Source organism: Panthera pardus, unplaced genomic scaffold (genome assembly GCF_024362965.1).
Source record: "Panthera pardus isolate Hobbes unplaced genomic scaffold, ASM2436296v1 HiC_scaffold_11, whole genome shotgun sequence".
Lineage (NCBI taxonomy): Eukaryota > Metazoa > Chordata > Mammalia > Carnivora > Felidae > Panthera > Panthera pardus.
Window position 1 is genome coordinate 98,524,063 of NW_026526666.1, and position 26,938 is coordinate 98,551,000.

Here is a 26,938-nt window from a genome sequence, read left to right on the forward strand (position 1 = left end):
TCCATCATGGGTCTGTAGGGCTGTTGGCTTTGCTGATAGAGGTAGGGTCCGGCACAAATGAGTTGTAAAACAGTCTTTTTCTTTATCGTGCTATATTCCAAAGGTTGCCGCTTTTGTTTTATGGCTGCTAATTAGATGTTACTCTTTTGTATTTGCGCTCTGAGGGAATTTGGTCACGGGAGGTAACGACTTCATAAATCAAAGACAGAACAATCATTAAATAGATGAGGGCTCTTCACAACTGGCCCTTGAAGCTGATGGTTTTCCGTTGTCGCCTGGGGATCGCAGGCCTGGGGAGCTGCCAGAAGGGTCTCCAAAGATGACTGGCTAGAATGGCTGAGGCGGCTGAGTCTGGAGCTCCTGAAGGACTCGTCTTCACCTTCCCTGCGCTCGTGCTGGGCCCTGGCTCAGGCCTACAACCCGATGGCCAGGTATGTCGTGGCCAGCCGCCCGCCCTCCCCCCCCTCCCCCCCCCCCCGCTTCAGTGTGGGATCAAGAGACTCAGCACAGAGAAAACCATATATAAGTTCCTTTTTATCAGCGGTAGCAGTAAAAGGGGCTAGTATTTTTAATTTTGCCAACTCGTGGTGGAAAAAAATAAAAAGGCAAATTGAACAAGCTCATGTCACAGGAAAAGCACCCATCTTAACCTTGCTGAGATTTAGGTCCAGAATTTTAATTACAACGTCCTTTACAACTCTGAAAACAACGATGTAACGGTTTACTCTAACTGCTTTCCGATAATAATGATACTCTAATTCTTTACTGCTGCATTACACATAACCCCAGAACTTACTGGTCTTAAACGACGACAGTCATTTGTTTTGCTCATGACTCTGCAGTTTGGACATGACCTGTGGGGACAGCTCGTCTCTGCTTCAGTGTCAGTGGGGCTGTTTGTCCGGGGGTCAGAGGACCCACTTTCAAGGTGGCTCATCCACACGTCTGGCAGGTTGGGGCTTTTTTTTTTTCTTTTTTTTTTAATGTTTATTTTTGAGAGAGAGACAGAGAGAGACAGAGCGTGAGTTGGGAAGGAGCAGAGAGAGGGGGAGAGACAGAGTCCGAAGCAGACTCCAGGCCCGAGCTGTCAGCAAAGAGCCCGATGTGGGGAATGAACCCACGAACTGTGAGATCATGACCTGAGCCCAAGTCGGACACTTCATCGACTGAGCCCCCTAGGCGCCCCGTTGGAGCTTTTGAGTGGGAACTGCTCTGGCTAGGAGCCTTGGTTCCTCTCCGTGTGGCTCATTCTGTAGGGATCATTCACAGAATACTGGCGGGTTCAAGACTGAATGTCCCCAGGGGAACAAGGCAGAAGTGTATGATATTTGTATGACGTGGCCTTGGAAGTCACACAGTGTCACTTCTGCCACACTCTGTAGTTCAAGGCAGTCACAGAAGCCCACTCACATTCACGGGGAGGAGATTATGGATGCTGTCCATCGATAGGGGAATAGGAAGATTCTAGGAGAACATGTGGAAGAAGAGAGACTGTGGCAGCCATCTTTGAGAAATAGAATTTGCCATAAAAAAAATACTGTTTTAAATAATAAATCTCAAACAGCCATTGAAGATTTGGTTTATAAAAAGTTTCACTGCATGTAAAAGATTTACAGTATAATGTAAACGAACGAAATGGAATACAAGATGGTGTGTGTGATTTCAACTATTAAAAACACTTGTACAGAGGGAAGAGATTAGAAAGGAATACAGCAGTGATTAAGTAGGAAGGCCTAAGGAGTATTTTTTTTAATGTTTTTCTGTCTTCCAGATTTTTCTATGACGGATAATTATTTATAATGGGGCATAAAATGCTATTTTTTATGCTTTAAAAATAGTTCCTAGGATTTCCCTGGTCGCACAGTGTGCAGATTTCACATGCTCAGCTGATGGAGCGTATCTCTCTTCTGCCCCAGGTCATGTTCGAACACAACGTCATCCAAAAGAGGCTTGTGATAAAACGTGCACGTATGCGTTTATCACTGTAGTGCCAACTGTGTGCATTTGGCCTTGGATGTAGGTCAGAAAGTTTATTTCTTAATTTACACGGGACTTCTTTTGGTCTTCGTGTTATCCTTTGAATTTCACATTTTGTTTTTTCCAGAAGATTCCAAAATTAGATGCTTGGTCTGGTTTAACCTTTTTTAATGTGTAATAAAAAGCATATGTAGAGGCATGAAATGATCAACCCGTCCATTATAAGCATATCTTATAGTTTCCAAGCCCCTTCCCCCAACATTCACCACAAAAGGGCATGGGATTAAAGTTCAGATGTCGTCGGGCACAGCAAATATGTCTGTTCGTGTGATGCTTTGATGGTTTAAAGTAGTCGTAGTGATCTTAGAAATGACACCTCTGGTTCCAGGTCTCCAGTGGTGAGGTTGGCGTAGGGGATCCTTCAGGATTCTATTCGCTAACGCTTTTAGTTTCTTAAGTCCTGTTGTGCGTCTGTGACCATTCAGCTAAGGGTTCTGGTTGTGTTTTGAAAGGCAGTCATAGGTGCTGCCTCTGCCGCTTCCGATCGTAGGAATTTGGACATTACCTGAGAAGGATCCCAAGAATCCTTTGGAGATGATCATATTCTGAATCGGCTGATGCCAACTTCTGTGCTGGAAGTCCCCTTTCTGTTCGTCCCCCCGCCCACTGAAGAGAAAAAATGCGAACTCTGCTAAGAAACGTGCCTGTGAGACAGGCTATTGCCCCTCGCACCCCCACGCAGCTTGCTGTGCGCACAGCGTCTGTGCCTGCGCTGTAAATACAGGAGTCACTGGCCACGTGTGCTTGCACGAACGGAATTAAAATTAAACAGAACTTAACATTCCGTTCCTTAGGCACACTTCACCACGGTTCAGGTACTCAGTGGCCAGTGGCTACCGTATCGGACAGATACAGAGCGTTTCCAGCACGTTCTGATGGACAGCACCTGTCTGTGTGTCCGAGCAAAGTCAGTGACGCCGGGAGTAGATTGGCGGGTGTGACTTGATGGCACCGGGCAGAGGCACGAGAGGCATTGCCAACATCTTTTTCCGCTCTCTCCGCCTTCAGGGATCTTTTTAACGCCGCGTTTGTGTCCTGCTGGTCTGAACTGAACGAAGACCAGCAGGATGAACTCATCAGGAGCATCGAGCTGGCCCTCACCTCGCAGGACATCGCCGAAGTCACGCAAACTCTCTTAAACTTGGCTGAATTCATGGAACACAGTGACAAGGTGAGATGCTCCGCCGTTGTCCGGATGGAGCCCGACAGGAGCCAGGCGGGAGGGAGAAGTGGCCCGGCCCCCGCGCTCCTACGCTGTGGGTTCTGTTCTGCCCTAGGGCCCCCTGCCACTGAGAGACGACAACGGCATCGTCCTGCTGGGCGAGAGGGCCGCCAAGTGCCGAGCATATGCCAAAGCACTACACTACAAAGAGCTGGAGTTCCAGAAAGGTCCCACCCCCGCCATCCTAGAGTCTCTCATCAGGTAGGCTCGAAACCCTTTTTAATCGCCGCCTTCATCTGAAATGACCTCTCTCCCCTCCGCCGCCTGGTACCAAATCGCCGCCGTCACGTGGAGACTTCTGCTCCGTGAAATCGGCCGCCCGGTCCGGCCAGCACGTTTAAATGCGATGTGGTTGCGGACGGCTCTCCCCGCTGTCGGAGCCGTAATTGTCACTTCTGTTAACCCTCAGCACATGGGCTCCCGTTGTTTTCCAACCTGGGCCTGCTTGTCCCAGGGAAATCAGTCCAGAAGCGATTCCGGGGCAGTAGCAGCCTAGGAGCGATAGAGTTGACACGGGGGTTCCATCGCCGTCTCTGGTGGGAGTAAAGTACTGGCTCCACTGCCCCAAGGGCCACTGGGGTTTTGCTGCCCGAGTCTTCCTCCTCTGGGGTTCTTTGAATCTAAGAGGCAGAGCGAAGTCTGAGACTCAGTGATCTTTTCCCTTGGTTTGGTCATGCGTTCTCCTCTCATAAGACGGTTTTGAGTCTTCTGGGCATGGACAAAAATAGGTTGTTTAATAAATTTTCTGCTGTTACGAAATTAGAAGCAGCCTCAAATGTTAGCGCCAGCTCCCGGAGAACCGTTCGCTTCCCCTAATGATTATCAGAGAATATTAACTCTGGGATCTAATTATCTTCATGTAAATGCTAACACGGTTGATTGTTTCACTACAGATAGTTTAGGGGAAAATCACCCAGCTAATAAGTACCTCCTTTGTGGCTGAAACAGTCTGCTGTGTGTGGTGCTTCCTTCATTTGAGAGAATAATCAAATAGCCAGCTTCCCCGCCAGGCCTGCTTTTGAGTCAATGCTGAGTATTCCTTTAAACACCTTCAAAAGTGACCAAAAGGCGAGAGAGTCATGTTTTTGTCCAAGTGAAGTGAACTTGGAGAGACCATTGATTTCTACGATATCACATACCGACAGATATAAACATGCCATCCTCTGGGGTCGGCTTCCATTTCAGATTAGGTCCAGCAGATGTGAAAACCTGCATTTCTCCCCCGCCCCGCCCCCCGGCTTTGGTAATATTGTCTTCCTTGATAACTGATAGAAAATCTGGCAACTGAATATAATAACCTCAGTGTCAAAGAACCAGATTTGCGTGTCAGTTTCCTTGCTGAGCTTTCTCTGTTTGACAGCTCTCTGAAACCTCCGTGGTGCCACCCCAGGTTTTTCTCCGTATTTGAAACAATCACAGAAGCATTAGTGTGTATACGGATTTGTAACAGGAAGGTATAGTCAGAGGCCGGGAAAAGTGTCCAAGAAAGCCATTAACTTCTTATGCCAGTATAACTGAAAATGAGTCCTCAGAAATCCCTGCAGACTGATCTTGACCTTAAGAACACAGACAAATAGAGACCTGTGCTCCCAGATGGAGCCAGTGCTCTGAGCTCCAGTTTTGTCCCGGCCTGACTGAGCCGAGTTCACAGTGCCGCCTCCCATCTTCCCGTAACGTCACTTTTCTGTTTCCACTGGCCGCTTTTCCCACTGAAAACTGCACTTCCTACGCACCGTGGCAATGTTCTGCCGTCGTCGTCCCCACAGAAAGTTTTAAGAAACGGGCTTAGGCAAAGGTGCTGTTAGAGAATGTGCGCCCAGCACCACCCCAGTCCTCTAGCCGAGCCTCGTGGAAACCCCTCCCAGGGGTCCCACCGCTGGTGGTTGCCTGTCCCTGAGTTACTGCTTGGGTCCCGTGTTGGAGACACGGCTCCTCAGTGATAGATTGAACTCCCTTCCTCGCAGTGGCTGCCGGGGAGCTCACAGCTCGCCTCACAGCTGGCCCACCTCTAATAGACTCTAACTTGACCTCTAACAGACTACAGACCCTCGACCTCTTTTGTCTGCCGCCCTCTCTCCCCTCCCAGCTTTCTTTTGTCTTTCCTGCTCTTTCCCTTCACTGTTTGTGCCCTTTCTGAAAGGTTATTCTGGTATCTATCTTTGAGTCGACCGCCTTAAATTCTCTTTGAAACAATCAGGTTAACTGTTCACAAAAATGTCTTTGCACAGCTGTTCCTTAGTTTTTGTTTTTGTATCTAAAAGCTGTGCTGTGCTGACAGTACTTTTCTCTTGCTACTGGTCTGACTTCCCACCTTGACGTTTCTACTATTTACTCCAGGACAAATTAAATCTCACATGTAATCCTCAAACCAGGCTCACAGTGAGACATTATAAACGACTCCCATCTCCTCAAAGCTTGTATATATCAGTAAGTATAATTGCTTCATAAGGGAACAGAGGATTAAATGGTATTGAATTATTTGTAAACATACACACACCCCGGCTTTTACTTGGTTAGCCTGTAGCATTAGGTTAAGGTCTAGTGCCTGCTGACTCAGACCATTAGGGCCGCTGTAACAAATTGCCATAGACGGGGGGCTTACACAAGAAACACTTTTCACAGTTCCGGAAGCTGGGAAGTCCAAGGTCAGGATGCCAGCACCGTTGGGTTCTGGCGAGCACCCTCTTCCAGGTTGCCCCACGGACGACTTCTCTCTGTGTGCTCAAGCGGCAAAAAGCAGAGAACAAGCTCTTTGGGCTTTTTTTTTTTTTTTTTTTAATGTCTCTTTTTATTTTGAGAGGAAGAGAGAACGCGTGAGCAGGGGCAAGGCAGAGAGAGAGGGAGAGCAAGAATCCCCAACAGGCTCTGTGCTGAAAGCACACAGCCCAGCACAGGGCTTGAACTCACAAACCATGAGATCATGACCTGAGCCAACACCGAGAGTTGGATGCTCAACCGACTGAGCCCCCAGGCTGTTTTTTGATGAGGGCCCTAATCCCGTTTGTGAGGGCTCTACCGTCATGGCCTGATCACCTCCCAAAGACCCTACTTCCCAATCCCATCACACTGGGTGTTAGCCTTCAGCACAGGAATTTGGGGAGACATAAACATTCAGTCCACAGCATTCCTCTCCCGGCCCCCCAAATGCATGTCCTTCTTAAGTGCAAAATCCATCCATGCCATCACAACAGCCCCAAAGTCAACCCATTCCAGGATCAGCTCTAAAGTCTCATCTAAATATCATCTAAATCAGGGGTAGACTTGAGAATCTAGGTACAGTTCATCCTGAGGCAAAATTTGTCTCTGGCTGCGAACCTGTGAAAACAAACAAGTTACATGCTTCCAGAATACACTGATGGGGCAGTAACAGGAGAGCCATCCCCATTCCAAGAGACACGGGGAAGAAGGAAAGGGTGACAGGTCCCACGCAAGGCAAACTTCATGAGATCTCCAGAGTAATCGCTTTTGGCTGGATCCTCTGCTCTCCAAGCCCTCTGGGTAACGGTCCGCCTTCTGGACCTGCTAGGGCAGAGGTCCTGGCCCCACAGCTCCGCCGGCTACACGGCCCGGCGGTGGCTCTACCCCCACAGCTTTGGGCAGAGTTCACGGGCCTGTTAAAAGCAAGGCAATGGTCCTCCTGTTTGAAAACAAGCAGGCAGCCCTGCTGATCTCTGAATCAACTTCAGGATCATTCTCTTCTTGTTCACAGCCAAATAGCTCCATAGTCCCGTCCTGTAAAATCCAGGAAGTTCAACAGCCTTCCTTCATTCCCTCCTGTCTCTTTGCCCGTCTGTTCAATGTGGTAGTTTTCCTGCCGGAGTAGCTGATTAGGTCCATGCTTCATGACACCCAGTCCCCTGAGCAAAGCCTCACGTGGCCGTACCCTCCGTGCTCTCCCCGAATGCACGCACTCATTTCTCACGGCAGAGATAGGCTGAGAATTTCCCAAATCTTTAAGTCCCGGCTCCTTTTTCGCTGTTGCTTCTCTCCTCTCTCGTTTTACCCTAAGCAGTCAGGAAGAACCAAGCCACTCCTCCTCAGTTTGCCTAGAAATCTCCTCAGCTGATACCCAGGGTCATCATTCACAAGTTCTACCTTCCACCAAACACTACGGCGTTGAGCACAATTCGGGCAAAATTTTTGCCCCTTTATAACAAGGCTTGCCTTTTCTCTCTTCCCCGATAACCCGTCTTCCTTTCCGTCGGAGAACTCGTCAGAATGGCCTTTACCATCATATTTCTATCACCGTTCTGTTCACAACTATGCATGTTCTCTAAGAAGACAGAAGCGTTGTTCCCTCTGGTTCTCTTTTTTTTCTTGCTGAGCTTTCACCAGAATTTGCCTTTGAGAGTCCATTCACGGTAGTCTGGGCTTTCTCTAGCACGCAGCCCAAAACTCTCCCAGCCTCTGCCCATCACCCTGTTCCAGAGCCACTTCGTCGTTTCTAGGTGTTTGGTACAGCAGCACCCCACATCTTGGTACCAGTTTCCTGTTTCAGTCCATTCGGGCCGCTGTAACAAAATACCACGGACCAGGGGCTTAATCAGCTTTGACTTCTCACGGCTCTGGAGGCTGGGCAGCCCACAGTCAGGGAGCAGCACGGTTGGGTACTGGTGGCACCCTCTTCCAGGTTGCCACGTTGCCACCTTCTCACTGTGTCCTCACGTGGCTGAAAGCAGAGCTCAGCCTCTCTGGGGTCTCTTTCATAAGGGCCCTAATTCCATCCGTGAGCCACCCCACCCTCGTGACCTAATCCCCTCCCAAGGGCCCCGCTTCCGAATACATTGGGAATTGACTTCAACGCAGGATTTGGGGGGAACACACACATTCAGTCCACAGGACCTGCTTCTCACCCAAAGTAGAAGGAAGCGTCTGATCCAAGCTGGATGCTTTCATCACTGCCCAACCCCTAGCAAGTAATCCCATTTTTTAAGAATTTTCTGACTGAGATTAGCAGAATTAAGACCAAAAACAGGGGCCGGCACTTCCTGTGCAGCAGCATACCTCGTGGAGGATGAAACAGAATGTGCTTTACTTTCCGGGATGACACTGAGTTCTCCTTTGGTTCCTGGTGATTCTGTCCTCTTTAGGGCCAGAGACTGTGTTGGCTCCTCTCTGAATCCTTGGTGTCTGTCCTCTGGCTGCACCCGGAGACGTGCTTGGAAAGTGGTGGCTCTGGTCAGAATCTGCACCGTAGGTTAAGTGGCTGGGGGCGTCCTCCAACATGAACATTGTCACGAAAAATTTATACTTCTGTTTACGCAATTGTGTACACGTAAAAATAGGAGTGAGTTTCAGCAACTATAGGCTTGGATTAGGACGGTGTAGATGCTTTGCACCCCAACTTTGTTAAGGAATAATTAATAAATATAATTGTGTATATTGAAAATGTACAACATGAAGGCAGGTGCCTGGGTGGTTCAGTCGGTTAAGCTCTTGGTTCCAACTCTTGGTTTTGGCTCAGGTCATGATCTCACGGTTCATGGGATTGAGTCCCCGCATCCAGCTCTGTGCTGACAGCATGGAGCCTGCTTGGGATTCTCTCTCTCTGTCTCTCTCTCTCTTCCCCCAAATAAATAAACACTTAAAAATAATAATAATAAAATAAGATGTACAACATGATAACTTGATACACATTATGGAATGCTTATCAAGCTCAAGATCATTAACACATCCATCACCTCCCATCGTTAACTCCCATCGTGATAAGGACACTTAAAACCCACTCTCAGCAACTTTAAAATGTGCAACACTGACTATAGTCCCCATGCCGTGCATGAGATCCTTGGAATCTACTCATCTTACAGTGGAAAGTTTGTGCCCTTCAACCTGTCTCCCCATTTCCCCGGCTCTCTGCACCCCCTGGCAACCATGGTTCTGTTCTCTTTCCGTGGAATCAGGTGGTGGTTATGGTTTTTGTTTCATTTTGTTTTGTTTTTTTAGATTCCACATGTAGGGGATACCATATGGTATTTTTCTTTTTCTATCTTATTTCACTTAGCATTATGCCCTCCAGATTCATCCATGTCATCATAAATGGCAGAGTTTCCTTCTTTTATATGGCTGAATGATAGTCCTCTGTGTGTGTGTGTGTGTGTGTGTGTGTGTGTGTGTGTGTTTATCCACTCATCTGTCACCAGACACCTAGGCTGTTTCCATGTCTTGGCCATTGTGAATAATGCTGCAGTGGACATGGGAATACGGACATCTTTTCAAGATACTAATTTCCTTTCCTTTGCATATGTACCCAGAAGTGGAATTTCAGGATCATATGGTAATTTTATTTTTAAAAATCTCCCCATCTGCATTCCCACCAACGATGTACAAGGGTTTCCTATTTTCCACATCCTCATCAACACTTGCTGTCTCTTGCCTGTTTGATAACAGCCATCATACCTGGTATGAGAAGATACCTCACTGGATGGTTTACATTTCCCTGATGATGAGTGATGTTGAAAACCTTTTCACGTACCTATTGGCCATTCCGCGAATGTCTTCTTTGGGAAAATGTCTATTCAGGACCTTTGCCCTTTTTTTAATTGGGAGTATTTACTTTTTTGCTATTAAGTCGTATGATTCCTTTATATATTTTGAATATTAACTCCTCACGAGGGGCTATAGATGGCAAATCATTTCTCCCATACTGCAGGTTGTCTTTTCAACGTATTGCTTCTTTGCTGTGCAGAAGCTTTTTAGTTCTAGGCGAGCCCACTTATTGATTTTAGCCTTTGGTGCCTAGAGCTTCAGATGTTTTTTTGGTTGTGGGGTTAGAGGAGATGAGAGAGAGAATTATTAGCTACTTCTGCCAGAGGCGTTTATGCTTCTCCTGCTCTTCTCTTAACCCCCTGATCTTTTTATCCTCACTTTCCAGGCAGTATTGCGCCAGCTGCTGGCGCCTCAGACTCCCCGCCTGCCTCAGGGAGTTTGTTTGAATGCCTGTCCTGTGGAATGCCTGCTGCAGCGCACCTCTTCTCTGCTCACTCTGTTCCTTGGAAAATCCCCGCGTTCTTGTTTTTAAGATTAAACAGGCTCCCAGCAGCCCAAGAACTATAGGTACGACAGGGAACACTGAGTAGGAGTAATGGCTCACCTTACACTGACTGGCTCAAGGGAATGGTTCTTTTTGGCAAGGAAAAATGACTTCCTACCACTCAAAATGAATTTAGCATCTGTTACGGCTGAAGACATGCCCCCTCTCTGTGTTAGTTTGCTCAAGGAGAAAGAAAGTAGGAGTGTTGGTTTGCAAAGTATTTTGAAGCCAGACGGTGGCATTGGGCTCCGTGGTGATTAGGTGGCTAGATCTGACCTCTCCCAGCGGCTGCTGCCCTTGTCGGCCCCTGCCTTTTCACCTTTTCGCTTCCCTAAAGACTGTAACAAAATCAGTCTCTTTCTCACTGCTCACCCTCTGGTTTTTCCCTTAAGCTTTTTACCTTGCTCTGAATGGTAATGGTGATAATTTAAAAACCAACAAGTTTTAAAAGAATTTATTGTGGAAGGAAAAGGAAACTTCAAATGTTTACAACATCCTACAGTGTTGTATTTTTACAAAGCAAAATGCTTATAAACAGCATGAATCATTAACCATAGTGTCATCTACCTTCATTTTGCAGCCACTTTTATAGGCAAAAGAGGAAGCTCTTTGAGCCCTTTTCTTACAAAGTAAAAAATAAAAACCAATATATCTGTATTGACTGAATATCTTCAGGCAGTTTTGTGCAAGCATCCACGAGGGACTTTCCCCACCTCCTACTGGAACTCCCCAGCCGCCACTAGACCCACTTCTGCCTTTCAGCACACTGCACCCTGATTGACGTTGAGCAGGGAGGAGGCAGAGGCCTGCCGCCAGGCCCGGGACCCTGGAGATCCCTCCTGGGTCAATCCACTGCCAGCAGAATAATTTCTGTCTTTAAAGAAAAAATGTGTAGACTGAAGGTAATTTCATTGGATTGGATTTAAAACTCGAAACTCCTTTCCCCCACCACTCCTCTCTTTTATGCCTTTCTCCATCACCCAAGGCCTCTCCTTGAAGATCAAAATCACATGATTCTTTTTAGTAAAGGGGTCTATTTTCTCCCCTCACATAACCTAGACCTCCAACTAAATAGATACAGTGATGTCACGATTACTTTCCTTTTACAGAAAAATCAAGTGGAAAGGAGAGGCTTTGAGTGATATGTCAGGGATCACCGGCACAGAGAGCCCACTCGGGCCAGGCCCCTGGGAAGTTGTGTGATGGCCCATCGTGTTTAAATTATTCATCCCATTTATGTAACGTCCTTGTCCTCTCAGTTTTATTGTGCTCCCTAGAGACAGACTCTCGTTGGAGATTCTAGGCCATTTTCCGTCCCTACCCTTTCTCCACTCCCTTCCTCCCCTTCCCTGCCCTCACCCAGCCTCCGTTTGTCCCCATTTCCCTGGCCGTGCCCCCCGGCAGGCCTGCACTCAGGGCTGGAAGTCTTCCGGGCGGATTTTCATCTCCACGCGCCTGAGGGAGTAGCTCGAGCCGTGCCAGCCGTACCACGTGATGCCGTCCAGGTGCTTGTTGTGCTCCCCGAGGCGGTAGTAGACCCCGTTGAGGTTGGAGTCTGTGCAGCAGTTGTACCAGTAGCCGCCTGGCCCAAGAGAGAGATCGGGGCCATGAGCCCGCTTCGTCCCCGCCCCGGAAACGGCGGACACACGGGACAGGAGGCTTGGCGGAGCTGCCGTTCGAACCGTAGCTCCGCAGTCAGAAGTGCCAAAGCCAGAACGCCGGGCCGTGTGGCTCTAAATATGGCTTTAAGTTGGTCCTTCCCCGCTGGGACCAGCCCCCGAGCCCCCCCCCCCCCGCACCTCACCTTTGCGGAGCTGGGCGCACTTGTCCAGGCAGTTGTCGTTGTCCTTGTCCTTGGTGCTGAAGGCCGTGTTGTTGTGGTAGAGGAGGGCGTCGTTCCCCACGTCGCCGCTGTAGTTCCCCAGGAAGAGGCGGTAGCTGTTCAGTTCGTTGCCCAGAGCGAAGCGGCTGTACTCGGCGTGGCGCAGGTTGCCCTCCCAGTCCTGTTGGGGAGCAGGTGGAGCCTTAGAGAAGCAGCGCGGGGGCTGTGTTTCCCGCCACGCCACCGGCCTTCCCTCTGTCGGCTCGCAGCCACACGTCCGTCTGTCCGTTTGCGCGGGGGCCCAGCGAGGCTTTATCGCTCGTTTGCCTCTAGCTACCACACTAGGCTTGGGAGTCACACAGCAAGGGTCCCAGAGCAAGGCTCGCTCCTGAGTCGCCATCTGGCCTGGATTAGCCCCTCTTTCTGCCTCCTTCCTGTCCCTGTCTGTCTGTGAGGTGTGGGTGTGTGTGTGTGTCTCTGTGTCCCACTCAGAGTCACTGGAGAAGGTAGCAGGGCCTCCATTCCCTTCACGACTGTCACCGGTCAGTGTCGATAAGGTTTGCACATAGAGGAGTTCAAGCCCCAGGCCCGAGTGGGGACCGCAGTGTGTCAGCAGCACAGCTGACTGTTGGATCCCCCGCTCTGGCCCGAGTCCAGCCTCTTGTGTATCTGCAGCCTCGCTTTTGGGAGCAAATAGGAAAAACTCTCTTCTCAACTGCACTACAGCCTGCAGGAAAAGCGCCGTAATAAGCACACAGGCCTGTAGTCGGCAAGAGTAGAAAGGGTGCCCCCAGAGTCGTGCACAGTTGGGTGTGGCACCTGCTCCAGTCCTAGGGGCCTTGTGCTCACCTCCATCTCCACACGCAGCCGGGTTGGCCGTCTGGAGAGCCGGTGGATGTGTTCGTTGCCCAGCCAGAAGTCCCCACGGATGCTGCCAAAGCCCTGCTTGTACTGCTTCCAGTCCCGGAAGAAGGAGACGAGGCCACTCTTTCGTCTCTGGATGGTGGTCCAGCCGCCGCCTGACGTCTCCATGTCACAGAACACCTGTGGCAGAGAGGATGCTCTGGTCAGGGACCCACAGAGGCAGGCAGAGGAGCCCGAGGGCGGGCCTCGTCGCCTCCCTCCCATTGCCGCAGGGCCAGTGGATGTGTGCGGGCTCACCACGACTCTACCCCAGTGTCAGCGAGCAGGAGTGGGGTGGTGGTGGCTTGCTAAGGAAGAATTGTCAAAATTGAGGAGGGGGGCAAGCGCACGTATAGTTGGAAGAGAAGAAAATCCATGTGTGCTCTCTACGTGTTCTCTCTCATCTCCTCCCCCCAAGAATAACTGCTCTGGGTCGTGGCAAGAGATGTCAACAAGTCGGGTGGAGGTTATAGAATTATCTGTGTCGGAAGATTTGGTGTTTGGTCGGTAATGATTTGAAGGGGCAAAAGAGATGCCGGGGGAGGGGTTTTCCCCCCCACAAACTGAGTGTGTGTGTGGATAGCTCTCTGGGTATTCGGTGTGTTTGATTCTGTCTTGAGTTTCCCGTTCTCTAGACCATGATTAGTCCTGTTGCCCCCCGCCCTGTGAGGGGGCAGAGGACCGATGGTAGAACCTGGGCCGTGGGCTCTGGTGACCTCACCTCCAGCTCAGGGCTGCCCAGAAAGTCATCGGGAGGAAGCTTGTACACCCCAGAGATGCGGTAGTTCTTCTGGTAGAGGGACGAGCAGTCATAGATGGCGTCTGTAATAGGAGCAAACCGCAGGAGTGAGCATCCAAACCCAGGGGCTCCACGGCAGGTGGGCATTTGTGCTCCGTCTCCATTGAAAGTTTAAAAACTGAGATCTCATTTCTACCACGCAATTCACACGAGTGTTCATAACTAGACAGGGTCTGGGTTTTGGAGGGGTGTGGCCATTGGGAGACCAAAAGGAGGTGTCTTTTGGCTTCATTGGTGGTGGGGAAGCCCTCACCTGGATAGCAGCATCAATGGGACCGTCAAACAGGTGGTTTCAGGTTAACTCTGAAATAGATCATCCCGCTATGTTCTATTCTTCTAGGCCACCATCTCTGGGAACATTACAGTGTGCGAGGGCCACGTAATAGATGCGCCTGTTTAATAAATTCCACTTCTGGGACCGCTAGCCTCTCTTACCACGTACGTCATGAGCATCTCATAGGGTCTGATTTTGTTGTTTTCTTGGTTTATTTGGGGGTGGGGTGGTTTTTCAGAGGGAATGGCTATTTCTACCTTTGAGAATGGCTATTTTTATCTAGATTGCCTACTAGGACCCTAATTAAGGGAGATCAGTTTAACATCTTCTTCCCCGAACCACCCCCCCGCCCCCCGCTGCTTCGTCTAACACTGCTCATTCCTCAAACGGAAGGGCAAACACCCTGAGGAACCCGTGGAGGCCTCCCCTGGCAGCATTATTAAAACAAGCAAACCAGAGCATCGAACAGGCTGGTGTTCACCCTGGGGTTGATTTAAACGCTTCCTTGGCCATCTTGGGGCTACAGCTTTGTGCCAGATTTTGTCTCCAGGTCTCAAATATCAAAGAAACCGCCTTTCCTGATGGGATTCAAAGAGCGGGAACTCTTGCTGTCCAGGAGACGCTTCCTGTCCTCTGTCTCTGGGGTTCTTTTCTTGGAGGCCCCTGTGCTGGGCCTTCGAGAAGAGCCCTTCGAGAGACGCTCACTGCCACCAGGAACTGTCCCAGGCAGAGCACATTGAGGGAGGGGGAGATGTGTGCCTTCGCCATCAGCGTCCTTCGTTTTCTGTCACTGAGGAGAGCATCAACTTACTGCTTTCTCCGATGAGCTACCTGCTTAGAGAGTCTAAAGGTGACCCAGCAGCTGGCAATCGAGAAGAAAATGGAGGAAGGATGTCCTGGGCTAGAAGAGTAGGAGGCCCAGCAGGAGAGCTGCCTTTGACCCCCAAGAAGCTCCCTGCTGGGAGGGGAGAAAACCCCAGTTGGAGGAGTAGGAGGCGGCACAATCAGAGTCCCGCCTGGCCTGCTCTGCCGCGCCAGGCCAAATCGGGACGCGCTTGTCTGGAAAATGTCCTGAGGATACCTTTCTAGTCCCACACTGAGGGGCAGGAAGTACATGCTTAGGAAGTGATTTTCACATGGTGGTTTATTGGGTAACGGGCCATTTAAGCTTATTTCACGTTAAAGCTTTTTCTCCGTTTGAACTGAGAGTCACCAGTGACTCACCCTCTTCTATTTCTTGACTTGGTCTATGATGTGACCGAAAGTTTTTATATCAGTAATAAATGACATATCTGTAGGATATTCGCCTGACAAGTAACAATTTCCTGATGATTTCAGAAACCCCAGTTTCTTCTCTCTGAGCAATAAATTCACCTTAGCCGGTCTGAGCCAACCTAACTAGAAACCAGAAGTTATTTTAGGAAAGAAAGCATTGGATGTATCTGACGTGGGGGGCTTCCAAAAATCCAGATTTCAGCATCGCATTTTCTTATTTGCTGTAATGGGAGAATTTTATTTGAGATCCTGGGGGAAAATAGAAATCTCAGAAGTGAGGAACCTCGAGCCTCTCCTTCCTGACCCAAAGGAATTCTTCTTCTGTCTCTAGGCAGCATCTATACCTAATTCTGAGCCAGTGGGCAGAGTCAGGTTTGCAGAGACAGAACACAAAAACCCATTAATGCCCATTCCACTAAATCTTAGGGACACAGGAGAACTGTTTTTGGCAAAACTTGGTTCCTACAACGATAGATGTTACAGTTTTGGTGCTCAATCCTGCTTCCTTAGGACTGTGGGTACAGCCTGTCGGCTCTGGGTGAGGAAGCGAACCCATCAGGGAGACTTAAACCCTGTTTCTAAGGCTTGCAATGTGACTCTGGGCAAACCACGTCGTCCCTGTGCGCTCTGGGATGGGGATTCATACCTTCCTTATGCTGAATCATGGTGTGAGTAAAGAGACTGTGCAGACATTGGGGAAATTGACAGAAATTTACAGGACATTAGAGCCGGTGGCACGTACCCGGGAAAATACACCCCCAAAGAACCCCCAGTCATCATTCTGATGGCCAAGCCATCTAGAAACCATGCCACACAGAGACGCTCCGGTGTTTGACCGAGAAGGTGGCAACTAGCGTGAGGACACGTTCTCCTTACCTGCCGAGGTCTGGGTGACAGTCTGTGCTGCCTGTAGCTGCATAATGTCGATCTGGTTGTTCATTTCCGAGTACTTGCTCTCCGCGTCTGTGAGCCGTGACTCCATGCGCTTGGTGCTGCTCTCCAGCTCCATCACCTGCATGACCACGCTGACCCAGTCCCTCTCCTGCTTCTCGCTCAGTTCGCTCAGCAGACTGCTCAGATTGGCAATCTGGGCCCTGAGCTCCCTCGCCTCCTCACAGCAGGCGGCCGCCTTGAGCTGCGCAGGTGTCTTGCGCTTCGGGGGCTTCTGTGGCCACGCTGTGTGGCTGACAAAGGCCGTGATGAAAATGCAGAGCCAGGCCATAGCTGAGAGAGTCTTTTTCAGCATCTTGCGCGGGCCTGGGTGGGGAAGGATCTTCCTTTGGGGGATCTGGGTATGCCCGGCTGAGGTCTGCAAAGCTGCAGCAAATTACAGCTGTGCACTTTCACTCCGGATGGGCTCACCACCCTGTTGCTTTCTGTCCTCCCTTGCTCTTTCTTAGCCTTTCTCAAAGCTTGGGTTTAAAAGTGCAGCCTAACTGGGCTCCCTGTACCTTTCTTCCCAAGCCTGAACGCTCTACAAACTCAGCATCTTAAATATTGTTTGCTGCCTGCACCTCCACCCCCACTGTGGCCGTGCATGGTGCCTTAGCCCCTCCCAGCTCATCTGGGAGGGTCAGGTGCCTGTTGGGTGAAGTCAGCGTAAACTTAGGCCAGAGGGGAGGAGGGACACAGGGGCGAGCCTTTCTTTCCTTGCCTGCACAGTCTCTGGGCTGAGACAAGAGGACTATGAATTTGTGTGTTTCCAATTTCGCCTGGTAGATTATGCCCCTGCCAGCCACTGGCTCAGCTCTATCAGCGAGCAGGGCAGGGTCGGAAGAATTTCCAAATTCCGTTCTAAAGGTTACATAACCGTGGGGTGACTGTAAGGTAGGCAAAGAGAATTGGGAATACGACTCCCGCTCACCCAGGGAGGCCTGTTAATGTAATCCATGCTGTTTATATGAGGATCTGGTATATTTTGGCATCCTGCTGAGTGTGCTCTTAACAAGGCTGGTTATTCCTTTTTCTGATCATCACTCAGAATGATGTTTTACAAAACCCTCGTTCCGCCTAGATCTAACACTGTCACGGTGGAAAATCTCCAACTTAGAAGAGCTCTAGAAATAGAAAGAGTAAGCATCTTAGGAAGCAAAAAAAGGCTTTGTGGTTTGTATCCACAGGATTTGCTCAGTCATCTTTCTTCTTACGTACTTCCTTCTTCCACAAGTGGGCCCATACTGGCTCCTCGCACGTGGCATTTGACAAGGAGGTGTCGGAGAGGACGGCAGGGACAAAAACTCAGGAGTGCCGGACACGGTCCTGGCACGGTCATGCCGATGTACTTCCGTCGGTCTGTAGGCACAGCGGAGAACAGGCCCATCCTTGGCCCGTGATTCAAAACTTGGAACGTACATTAAATCATAGGGAAAAGAATCTCTGTCACCTAACCCATATCGACAGTCTTATGTCCCTCTTCCTGTACAACACAGTTTGCAAATCTGAAGCTCTTCTCTATATCTGATGTACGTCCCTGAAAATAGGGATGCTGTCACTTCTCATGTATTGGAACGGAAGGGCACTACTCCTTTGAAAACAAATGGGAAAAACCTGGGGCTTCGGCAAACCTTAAATACTTAAAATGAGCTTTTCACTGAGAACGAATACAGAGGCCTCTCCATCCTTAAGCAGTAACTGCCCCTGTCTTTGGAACGTGCTCTTTCTGCTTCCATGTTACGGAGCCACCGAGGCAGACCTCGTCCTGTTGCTGTTCCATGTGGGTCCTTCACACACAAGCCTGGTGCCCGACAGCCCTCCTTCCCTGCCATGACCCCCGGAGTCCCTTTACAGGTGGCACTTCTGGCCTCAGAAGGTCATTTCTGTTCAGCAGCTAGAGTTACCAAACAGGTTTTCTCCCCCCCTTTAAATCACTAAGCGGTTGTGGCTCAGGTGTCCCAGGGTTCGTTTTCTCCCTTCCTGAGTCCCCTTGCCTCCTGAGGGGTGAGGGTGTGGCTGGCCCCCCACAGCAGCTTGCCATTCCTCTCAGAAGAGCCTGTTTAGAATTGGCAGCCAGTCCCCGCTCTTATTTCGCAAATACCCAGCCCAGCTGGGCACTGCGGTCTCGGCCACATGGAGTTCATTTCACTAACACGAACCCAGCCCCAACCATCCGCATCCAACTGCCTCCTGAACCCGGTGAGGATCTTCACGTCGATCTCCCAGCCATCAGCTGACACTGAGCTTTTGCCCTGTGCCACACAGGCATGTGGGGCATCCTTTGTGACCCTGCCGTCCTGGTGCTCCCCCCGCAGCAACGTGATAGAGAGAGGATCAGTGGAGCTTTATGGATTCCCAGCCAACTTTCTGTTTGTTCTTCCCAGTGGCCACTTCCCCGGCCCAAACAGGAAATTGTTACGAATAGATTTTCATATCTGGGCAGAAAGTGAATCAGTCATTTGTATTTGCAGCCCATGTAGCAATCCCTTCTGGGGGTTCATAGGTTTGGATCAGAAGCACCTAGCTGTTAGCATGAATGCCTACTCTCTGACATTTGTTTGCTGAAAGCCTATTTCTAACATGAGGTACAAGTTAGAGACAGAAGCTTTCCTTATTTGAAGATTTTCTTAAATCACCTAAGCTGCCCAAATGTCAATAGCCCTCCCAATTAAAAAAAAAATAGCAAATTAAGAGTGTTTCCCATGCCGGAAGATTATCAATCCTGTATACATCCACAACCCTGCGATGTCCTAGATTCTGAGTTTCTGAAAGAAAGAAAAGTAAGCCCTTGTTTTGAGTACAGCTAAGCCAGTGGAGAAAACCAGGAAGAATGTGGAGGACGAGACCAGTTTTCCCTTCTCCAAGAGGCTTTTACCTTCTCTGCCCTTCAGTGGATAAAGTGACCATAAAAATGGGAATTAACTGAGAAAATAAGGAAAGCCTGTGTTGGACATCTTGCAGTTTTTCCTTTTCTCTATTTTGCTGCTGGTGAAAGAGGCTCAGCTTGGTGTTCCTGGGGAAGATGTTTGTGAAAATCAAATTTATAGTCTTAATGAGAAAAAGCCAGTGAGCTTTTACTTAGCCTGGAAGTTCTCAGACACTTCACAGTCTGGGCCGTACTGCCTTGGGCTGGCACCAAGGACGGGAAGCCTCCAGCAGCCTGAGGATTACAGAGCTGGGTAAGACCTAGAGGTGGTCTCTCCTTCCACGCAAATGGAGCATCATGTCGCATTATCTCGAAAACGTCCCGATTGGAGAGCCTCCTCCTTTGCTAATATATTCCTGCCCCTGCCTGCCCTTAAACCACCACTTGCACAGTTGGTGAGGGAAACAGCTACCCTTAGAACCGGACTCTCAGTTTGTGGCATGAGTACATCTCAGAAGAACCTGCCTGCCTCGTTGTTAGTTTAATAGTGTTCTTTATGGGGATATTTTACTTCTCCTAAAGTCTTAGTGAGTCACGGCTTTGCCTTACTGTATGCGGCCATTTAATACCCGACGCTTCTTCTTCCTTTTTTTTTTTTAATGTTTATTTATTTTTGAGAGAGAGAAAGAGTGCGAGCAGGGAAGGGACAGAGAGAGAGGGAGACGGGAGACACAATCTGAAGCAGGTTGCCGACTCCAGGCTCCGTGCTGTCAGCACAGAGCCTGACTCGGGGCTCGAACTCATGAACCGCGAGATCATGTCCCGTGCCGAAGTCGGACACTTAACCGACTGAGCCACACCCACATGCCCCAATACCTGACACTCCTGTTGCTCAGTCCTATTTCTGCCTCAGTTAAATGCCACCCACCCCAGGAGGCACATCCATCTCTTCCCTAAGTCTCCTGATCTGCCACTTGTACCAGAGTGCATTCTGGACGTGTTAGAAATCGTTTCTCTTGTGCTTCCTTCTAGAGTCTATTATTTCACGACAGCACCGACAGCACCTAGCAAGAGAGTCTGTCTCTGCGCTCAGACTTTGTAGCAAACGTCTGTTCTGTTAGCCAGCATGTAAATTGCAGAGCACCGATAACAATGCCGGCCCAGCCTCAACTGCCTCACCGTCCAGTTGGAGAAACAGACAGCTGAGCTCTGGGACAGTGTGACATGCTAGGAGAGGGACACAGAGGAGGAGGAGTGCCCAATTCAGATGAGGTCCGGAAGGCCTCCCAAGGGGAGTGCTACCCAGGTTTCACAGAGAAAGGAGGAGGTAGCCAGGGGTGGGAGGCCGGCATTCTGAGCAAGGTGCAGCTTTGTGAAAGACCTTGGCTTAGTAGGAGGACGTAAGTAGTTGAGTGTGGCTTAAGAGTCAGGGGCGGAGGACAGTAAAGCCAGAGAGGTGGAGGGGAGCCAGGCCTGAGGGCCCCGAGGAGTCCACGTGAGGGGCGTGATTGCTACTCTGAAGACAGACGAGTTTCTGGAAGGAATCTAAGCAGCTCCTTACCCTTGTTGCTCTGTTTTCCTGAGTCTCACCGGGAAAGGGGCTTTTTGTACTTGCCCCACAAGATTTTTAACTGGAAATGGGACGGCCTAGAACATCCGTATTTCTTGAAACTGTAATGCGTTCATATTAAATGCCCCGAAGGGATCATCTGGCTTGAAGATTAAGGAGGCGGTATATGAAGGACTTGAAATAGTTGGGTCTAGAATCAGACAAATCTGGGTTCTAATCCCTTCCCATCTTTGGTAGTTCCATGACCCTGGGCAAATTATTTCTCTGAGTTTACAGATCTGTGCAGTGGTGATGCAAATCCTAACTACTTTACCTCATTTCTGGTTCAATAAAGCAAAGGATTAAAAATAGTTAAGGCGGGGCACCTGGGTGGCTCAGTTGGTTAAGCATCTGACTTCAGCTCAGGACACGATCTCACCATTTGTGAGTTTGAACCCCGCATCAGGCTCTCTGCTATTGGCTCAGAGCCTGCTTCAGATCCTCTGTCTCTCTCTCTCTCTCTCTCTCTCTCTCTCAAAAATAAAATAAACATTTAAAAAATAATCATAAAATAAAAGATTAAAATAGTGAAGGCATTTCTGAATAAGATAAATAAATTTGGAGGAATTAAACTACGAGAAATCAATATTTATCATAAAGCTACTGTAAGTGATTAAAGGCAGCATAGTGGTGGCACAAGGCTAAACTCACAGATGAATGGAGTGGAATCAAATGTCCAGAAACACCCGCATGTGTGTAGACAGTTGATTTTTGACAAGGTGGCACCACGGAACACTGAGGAAAGCACAGTCTTTTCGGCAAGTTCTTCCAGGTCAGCTAGGTAGCCTTACGGGGAGAAGAGGGTTCTTGACCCTTACCTCACACCACACATAAAACTTCAAGTTCAGAGGAGGCTTCCGTTCCACATGTGGAAGGTAAAACCAAAGCTTCTAGAAGATAACATAGGCTATTATCTTCGGCATCTTGGGGGTAAGCAAAGATTTCTTAACCAAGATACAAAGAGCACTAACCATACAAGAAAACATTATCAAATGCAATAGAAAGAGTCATCTCTGTTCATTAGCAGACACCACGAAGAGAGCGAAAAGGGAGGAAGATTATCTCCAATAGATATCTTTGTGTTTATTGCATCCAGAGTATACATACAGCTCTTCTCAAACAACTTTGAAAAAGGTAGCCAACTTAAAGATTGGCAAGAGATGTCACAAGGCACTTATTTCACAAAAGAAGATCTCCACAAGGCCAATAAACATGAAAAGCTGCTCAAGCTCCTTAGTCATTATGGAAATCAAAACTCTCCCATGCCGCCAATACACACACACTGCAATGGGAAACACGGACAGTACCAGGTGTTGACAAGGATGTGGAGCCATTGGGCTTTGCAGATATTTCCGGTGGAAATGTCAACTGCCGAAACCACTCTGGGGAGCAATTTGTCCGTGTCCTCGAAAGCAGAACACACCCTGTAACCCAAAGGTGCTACTTCTTGGTAGGGTCCCAACAGAAACGCCAGCACCCTTGCACCAAAGCCAGTACAAGAACGTGTGTAGGGACAGCACTCGTACGGCCAAGAGCTGACAGCCACCTACATGCCCATCAGCGGGAAGATGGATACTTTGTGATATATTCATAGAGTGAACGAGTCTTCAGCACTAGAAGGAAGAACGACCGTGGCGTGTTGGTGGCACATAGCAACACGGACGTATGTCCCAGACATCGTGTTGAGCATCAGGCGAGGTTCAAAACATGGCAAAACTGTGGGGCGCCTGGGTGGCTCAGTCAGTTAAGCGTCCGACTCTCGATCTTGGCTTAGGTCATGATCTTACAGTTTCGTGAGTTCAAGCCCCACATCAGGCTCTGCACTGACAGCGCAGAAGCTGCCTGGGATTCTGTCTCTCTCTCTCTCTCTCTCCCTCTCTCTCTGTGCCCCTCCTCTGCTCGTGCTCTCTCTGTCTCTTTTGATGTAAATAACTAAACTAAAAAAAAAAAAAAACAAAAAACCGGCAAAACTAACCAGTTGCGTGAGAGGTCAGACAGTCGTTGCCTCTAGAGATGAGGAGGGGAGCCGCGGTCAGGAGAAGGCTCAGTGTTTCTGGGACGCTGGCAGCGTGTTGTGTTCTGGTTCTCGCTCTGGGTGGTATTTACAAGGGTATCTTCACTCCGCGATTTCTCAAGCTGCACACTGTGTGCACCTTTCTGTATGTGTGTTACACTTCAACTAGGAAGTTGATTCAAAAATCGATAGTGCACATGATACAGGTTAGTGACGGACACATAGTCAATGTCCAGCAAATATCAAGTATTACTGGTTAGGTATGCAGTTATCATCTCATCAGAAAAGCCCTCCCTGCCCTTCCGAGTCTACACTAAGCGCCCCCCCCCCCCCATTAGTCTCCATCTAGGCTCTCTGTTTTCTTCTTGGTGTTTACCTTCACAGCATTCATTTCAGGGTTTTTTGGTTTGTTTGTTTTGGTTTTTGTTTTCGTTTTTTTTTTGTGTATCTATTTCACCAGCCCGTTAGCTCTGCAAAAGCAAAGACCTCGTCTGTCGTATTTACCACGGTAGCTCTAACATCTATCTCTTGGCACCAGACTGAGACCAAAGAGCTCCTTATTTGGAACTCGTCAAGTGAAAGAATGAATCCCCAGCAGAAGGTTCTCTTCGCCTAAAACATCTGTTGTGGAGACTCAGAGTCTCTATCCATGGTCATTGGCGGTACTTTGTCACCGCGAGGTCTTCATCGTTGGCCCCTGCGTTCTGTCCTGCTCTGAGTCCATTTTCCTTCTGTAGGTCTTAGACACAGAATCAAAGGAAGTGGGAACTGGAAACACTGAGATCATCTGGCTCAACCTTGTATTTTAATCAATAACTGGGGGCAGCATCCTCACTGTGTGATCCCTTTGTCTCCCTGGAAACCATCGATTTGTGTCTCCCTCCTCTTTCTTTACGTATGAAGACCAACAGAAGGACCACAGAGCATTTGGGGCAAGGTTTTGTCCCGCTCCACTTTATTCCAGAGGCCTGGGTAAATGGCCTATCTGATCGCTTCCGCCTGCATCAGCCTATTTGTTCACCATCACCGTGGCCTGAGGGGCCACACGCAACAGCTGACATCGAAGGCAGAATGAAGTCGCACGTCCCCGTAACAACAGCCACATCTCGGGGCAGCTGTGCTCGCCAGAACTTATCCGGGAACCTGACAGATCTTGCTGTCCCCAAAAGGGGATGAAATACCCATTACGTTGCAGTAGCAGAAAGTCACTCTCAGCCGGAGACAAGACCCCGTCAGAAGTGCAGGATAGGATCACACGTTCGTACCCAGGTACCCTGGCATCCCCAGAGCTTCCCTTCGGGCCGGACCTCTGCCGCCCTGACGTAGGCAGCACTGATGGGAAAAGGGGACTGTAATTCTTTGAGAACGTTCGAGAAATTGTGCCACTTGTGCCTGAGCAACCAATTAATGGCAAGCGTGACTGCGCTTTGCCGTTTGCCGGCGAGGGGCTAGAGGGGTGAATAAAACCCTCTCTGTCTTAATTCTAAACACATGTTCCCAGGGTGTCACCGCTGTGTTGCTTGGAAGTATGAGTCCTGCTTCCACAGTCGTTTCCTGGCTTCCAGAAAAGGTACAGAGTCGTGTTCTTTTCCCCTACCTCTGCTGGAAGAAAAAGCACTCCGGCCAGAGGGGTGAGGATTTGCTCAAAGCTCCTCGCTTCTCGACAAAAACACATTCCAAACCTCTGGGCTCATGCTGACTTCAAAAGTGCAATGTGCCTCTAGGAATCTGTACCCCTTGTAGGGCAGCTCCACACAGGAGAGAGCGGATGGACAGAGGAAACCCCCGTGCAGCCAGAGCACAAACGCAGATTGTATCTTCCCGGGCCCATCTTTTTCTTTAGTGCCCTCTTAACATCCAGCCCTACCCAAGAGGTCAGGTCTCTCACCAGTCGCCAGGAGAGCATAAATGTATCTCTGGCTGTTCTGAAGACTTTCTGCAGGTTCACTGGACGACAGCTTGTCTTTATAGAGCACCTCAGAAACCCCAGGGAAGCTGCCTGTCAGTGTAGAAAGCCGGCCGTCCGCAGGGAGCCGTACGAAGGGAAGAATCCCGGGGTTTCCCCTAAAGCTGAACCAAAAGGACACAGGGTCTTTCACTGCAGCCCAAGACCATCCCAAAGGGAGAAGCTCGCGGTAGTTCGGTAGTAAATGTCTGCCCTTCCACTGTACGTAGCTCACCCGCCGGAACCCCTCGAGATTTAATGGGACCAGTAAATGGTGAGTTAGAGACGCTGCTTCTGATTTTTATGTACTTCTGGGGCGGGGCGGGGCGGGGCGGGGGTTACTGCTGGCAACTAAACCACGTCACAGCGCTCTCAAACCTTGAATTATATGCCATATCATGATTCAGAGATGTTAAATTGTGTGTCTTACAACTGGTGGAGTACAGTAGGGGTTGGGTTCTGCCCCATGGCCACCCCTGACAACGTCCGTGCAGTGATGGCGAAACGTATTGGTGGTGACACCGTTGGTCTCTCCAAATACTTTTGGTCGTCTCATAGACTTTGAATCTCGGTGGCCCGTTTATAGCGTGTCATGCTCATCTTCTACTGGCTTGGCCTTACCAAGAAGTAGGTTTATTTTTCCCTCTTCCCTGACTCCAGAATGGGCATCGGTGTTTCTACAATGTGGCCTCTCAGGGGAGCGGAGGGCCACCTCACGTCCGCGTTCCCAGTTAGGTGGGGAGAAGAGCTCAGCACTGCCAGATCAGCAGACGCCAGCTCATTTACCTTTCTGTGTCCCAACTTTGTCCCCGCGAGAGACTGAGGCAGAGCTCCCGGACATCGGGAAGCCAGGAAATCAGTATTTTACCCAAAACATCAACTCTGGTTTGAGTGAAGACATTTGATCATGAGCCTTGGGTTCACTCTAGCAGCCCTCGCCGCTTTTGTCCTCTTCCTGACAGCTCCTCTTTCTAATCGGCTCTCTCAGAGCTCTTCAATCCACTCTGGGTACGAAGAAGCGGAAAGGAGAAAAACCTCCAGGCATCACCAGAAAAGGAGCAGTGCTCGTTGTTGTAGAATAAAAAGATAATGGCCAATTTGTCAAGAAGTGTTGACAAGAAAGATAAAGTTGGAAGTAATTAACTGGCTGACATGCTGGGAGTGATGTGTCTGCCAATGGCTCCCTAAATCAGCCGGAGCCTTGGAAATGTGACAGCCATTCATCATTTTTACAGCGCGCCTCTGACGGGCCCCTGGGTTGGAAACCCGGCCGGCACAAATCGTGCGCTTTGACACTCCGGGGCTCTGCGGCCTCTCCGTGCCTTATGCCGGGTTGTGCTAGGGCACCTGGGCCCCGCGTCCAGCCAGGGGCTGCCTGGAGGTGACGTGTCAAATGGGACAGCCTTCCGGGCTTGTCACTGAGCGCTGTCTTCATCTTCGGGGCTTGGATTCCCAGAGCGGGCCTTGCAGACTTCTGCCGGACAGATCGCTTACTGTGCGTGCGAGAGCGCCGAATGTGTGCTCCTGAGCAGCGTGCCTGCAGGTCGGGAATCTAACGCGAGTGCTGCCCGCCCACCAGCCAAGAAGGTGCACCCGTGAGACCGATCGCAGGCCTGGGAGCCACAGGCAGGACGAAATGGTGGAGCTGTTTAAAAGTAATTGCCAAGACTGGATCGAGTGGGAAACGCCTGTGCTACGTGCAAAAGCAACATACGAAATTGTACGAATGATCTGCTCACTGCTGTGTATAGAACACATACCTGTTTATATAGAATATGCGTAGGTGAAAACAGTATTTTGAAAAGTGGTTGAATTGCAGTGGAGTTTAACCAGAAGATACACCTCCCCTCTCCAATCTTGGAAAGATAGGATTTTTTGTCTCCCCTGTCCCTAATCTGTCCCTCACACAGCTGTTGGTGTTCTTTTTTCCTCTTGACATCTCCCACTTTCTCAAATGCAGGGTTAGCATGTCCTCCAAGTATCGTGACCGACACGCCGTTTAAACTGTGACCGAAGAAAAGGGTGGAGACCAAGTACGAGCTCTTTCCCCTTAAGCCACTCTGGACTGAGACGTCGGGAACCCATTGACTGTCCAAGGCAGGCCGCTTCTTCCGCATCAAATCTTTTTCATCTGGATGCCTCAGGTGCCCTAGAACACCAGGGACACCGAATGTCCCAGCTTTGAAACCTTCTAATGAGGCCAGCCTCC

At 49.5% G+C, this 26,938-nt stretch overlaps 2 protein-coding genes across 2 annotated transcripts in view; one reads left to right on the plus strand and one right to left on the minus strand.

Moving 5' to 3' along the window:
• Positions 1-26,938, plus strand: part of MTOR (mechanistic target of rapamycin kinase) — a 132,877-nt gene that overhangs the window by 54,441 nt on the left and 51,498 nt on the right. Inside the window, exons 26-28 of the mRNA XM_019461370.2 lie at positions 289-431; positions 3,046-3,208; positions 3,315-3,460. Of these exons, the coding sequence (XP_019316915.1) occupies positions 289-431; positions 3,046-3,208; positions 3,315-3,460 (452 nt within the window). The remainder of the gene's footprint in view (positions 1-288; positions 432-3,045; positions 3,209-3,314; positions 3,461-26,938) is intronic.
• ANGPTL7 (angiopoietin like 7) lies at positions 10,728-16,915 on the minus strand. Its single transcript, XM_019461377.2, has 5 exons — positions 16,239-16,915; positions 13,736-13,836; positions 12,961-13,155; positions 12,094-12,292; positions 10,728-11,871 (listed from the first exon to the last, which is right to left on the minus strand). The coding sequence occupies exons 1-5, from the start codon at positions 16,606-16,608 to the stop codon at positions 11,702-11,704; spliced, it is 1,035 nt and encodes a 344-aa protein (XP_019316922.2). The 5' UTR covers positions 16,609-16,915; the 3' UTR covers positions 10,728-11,701.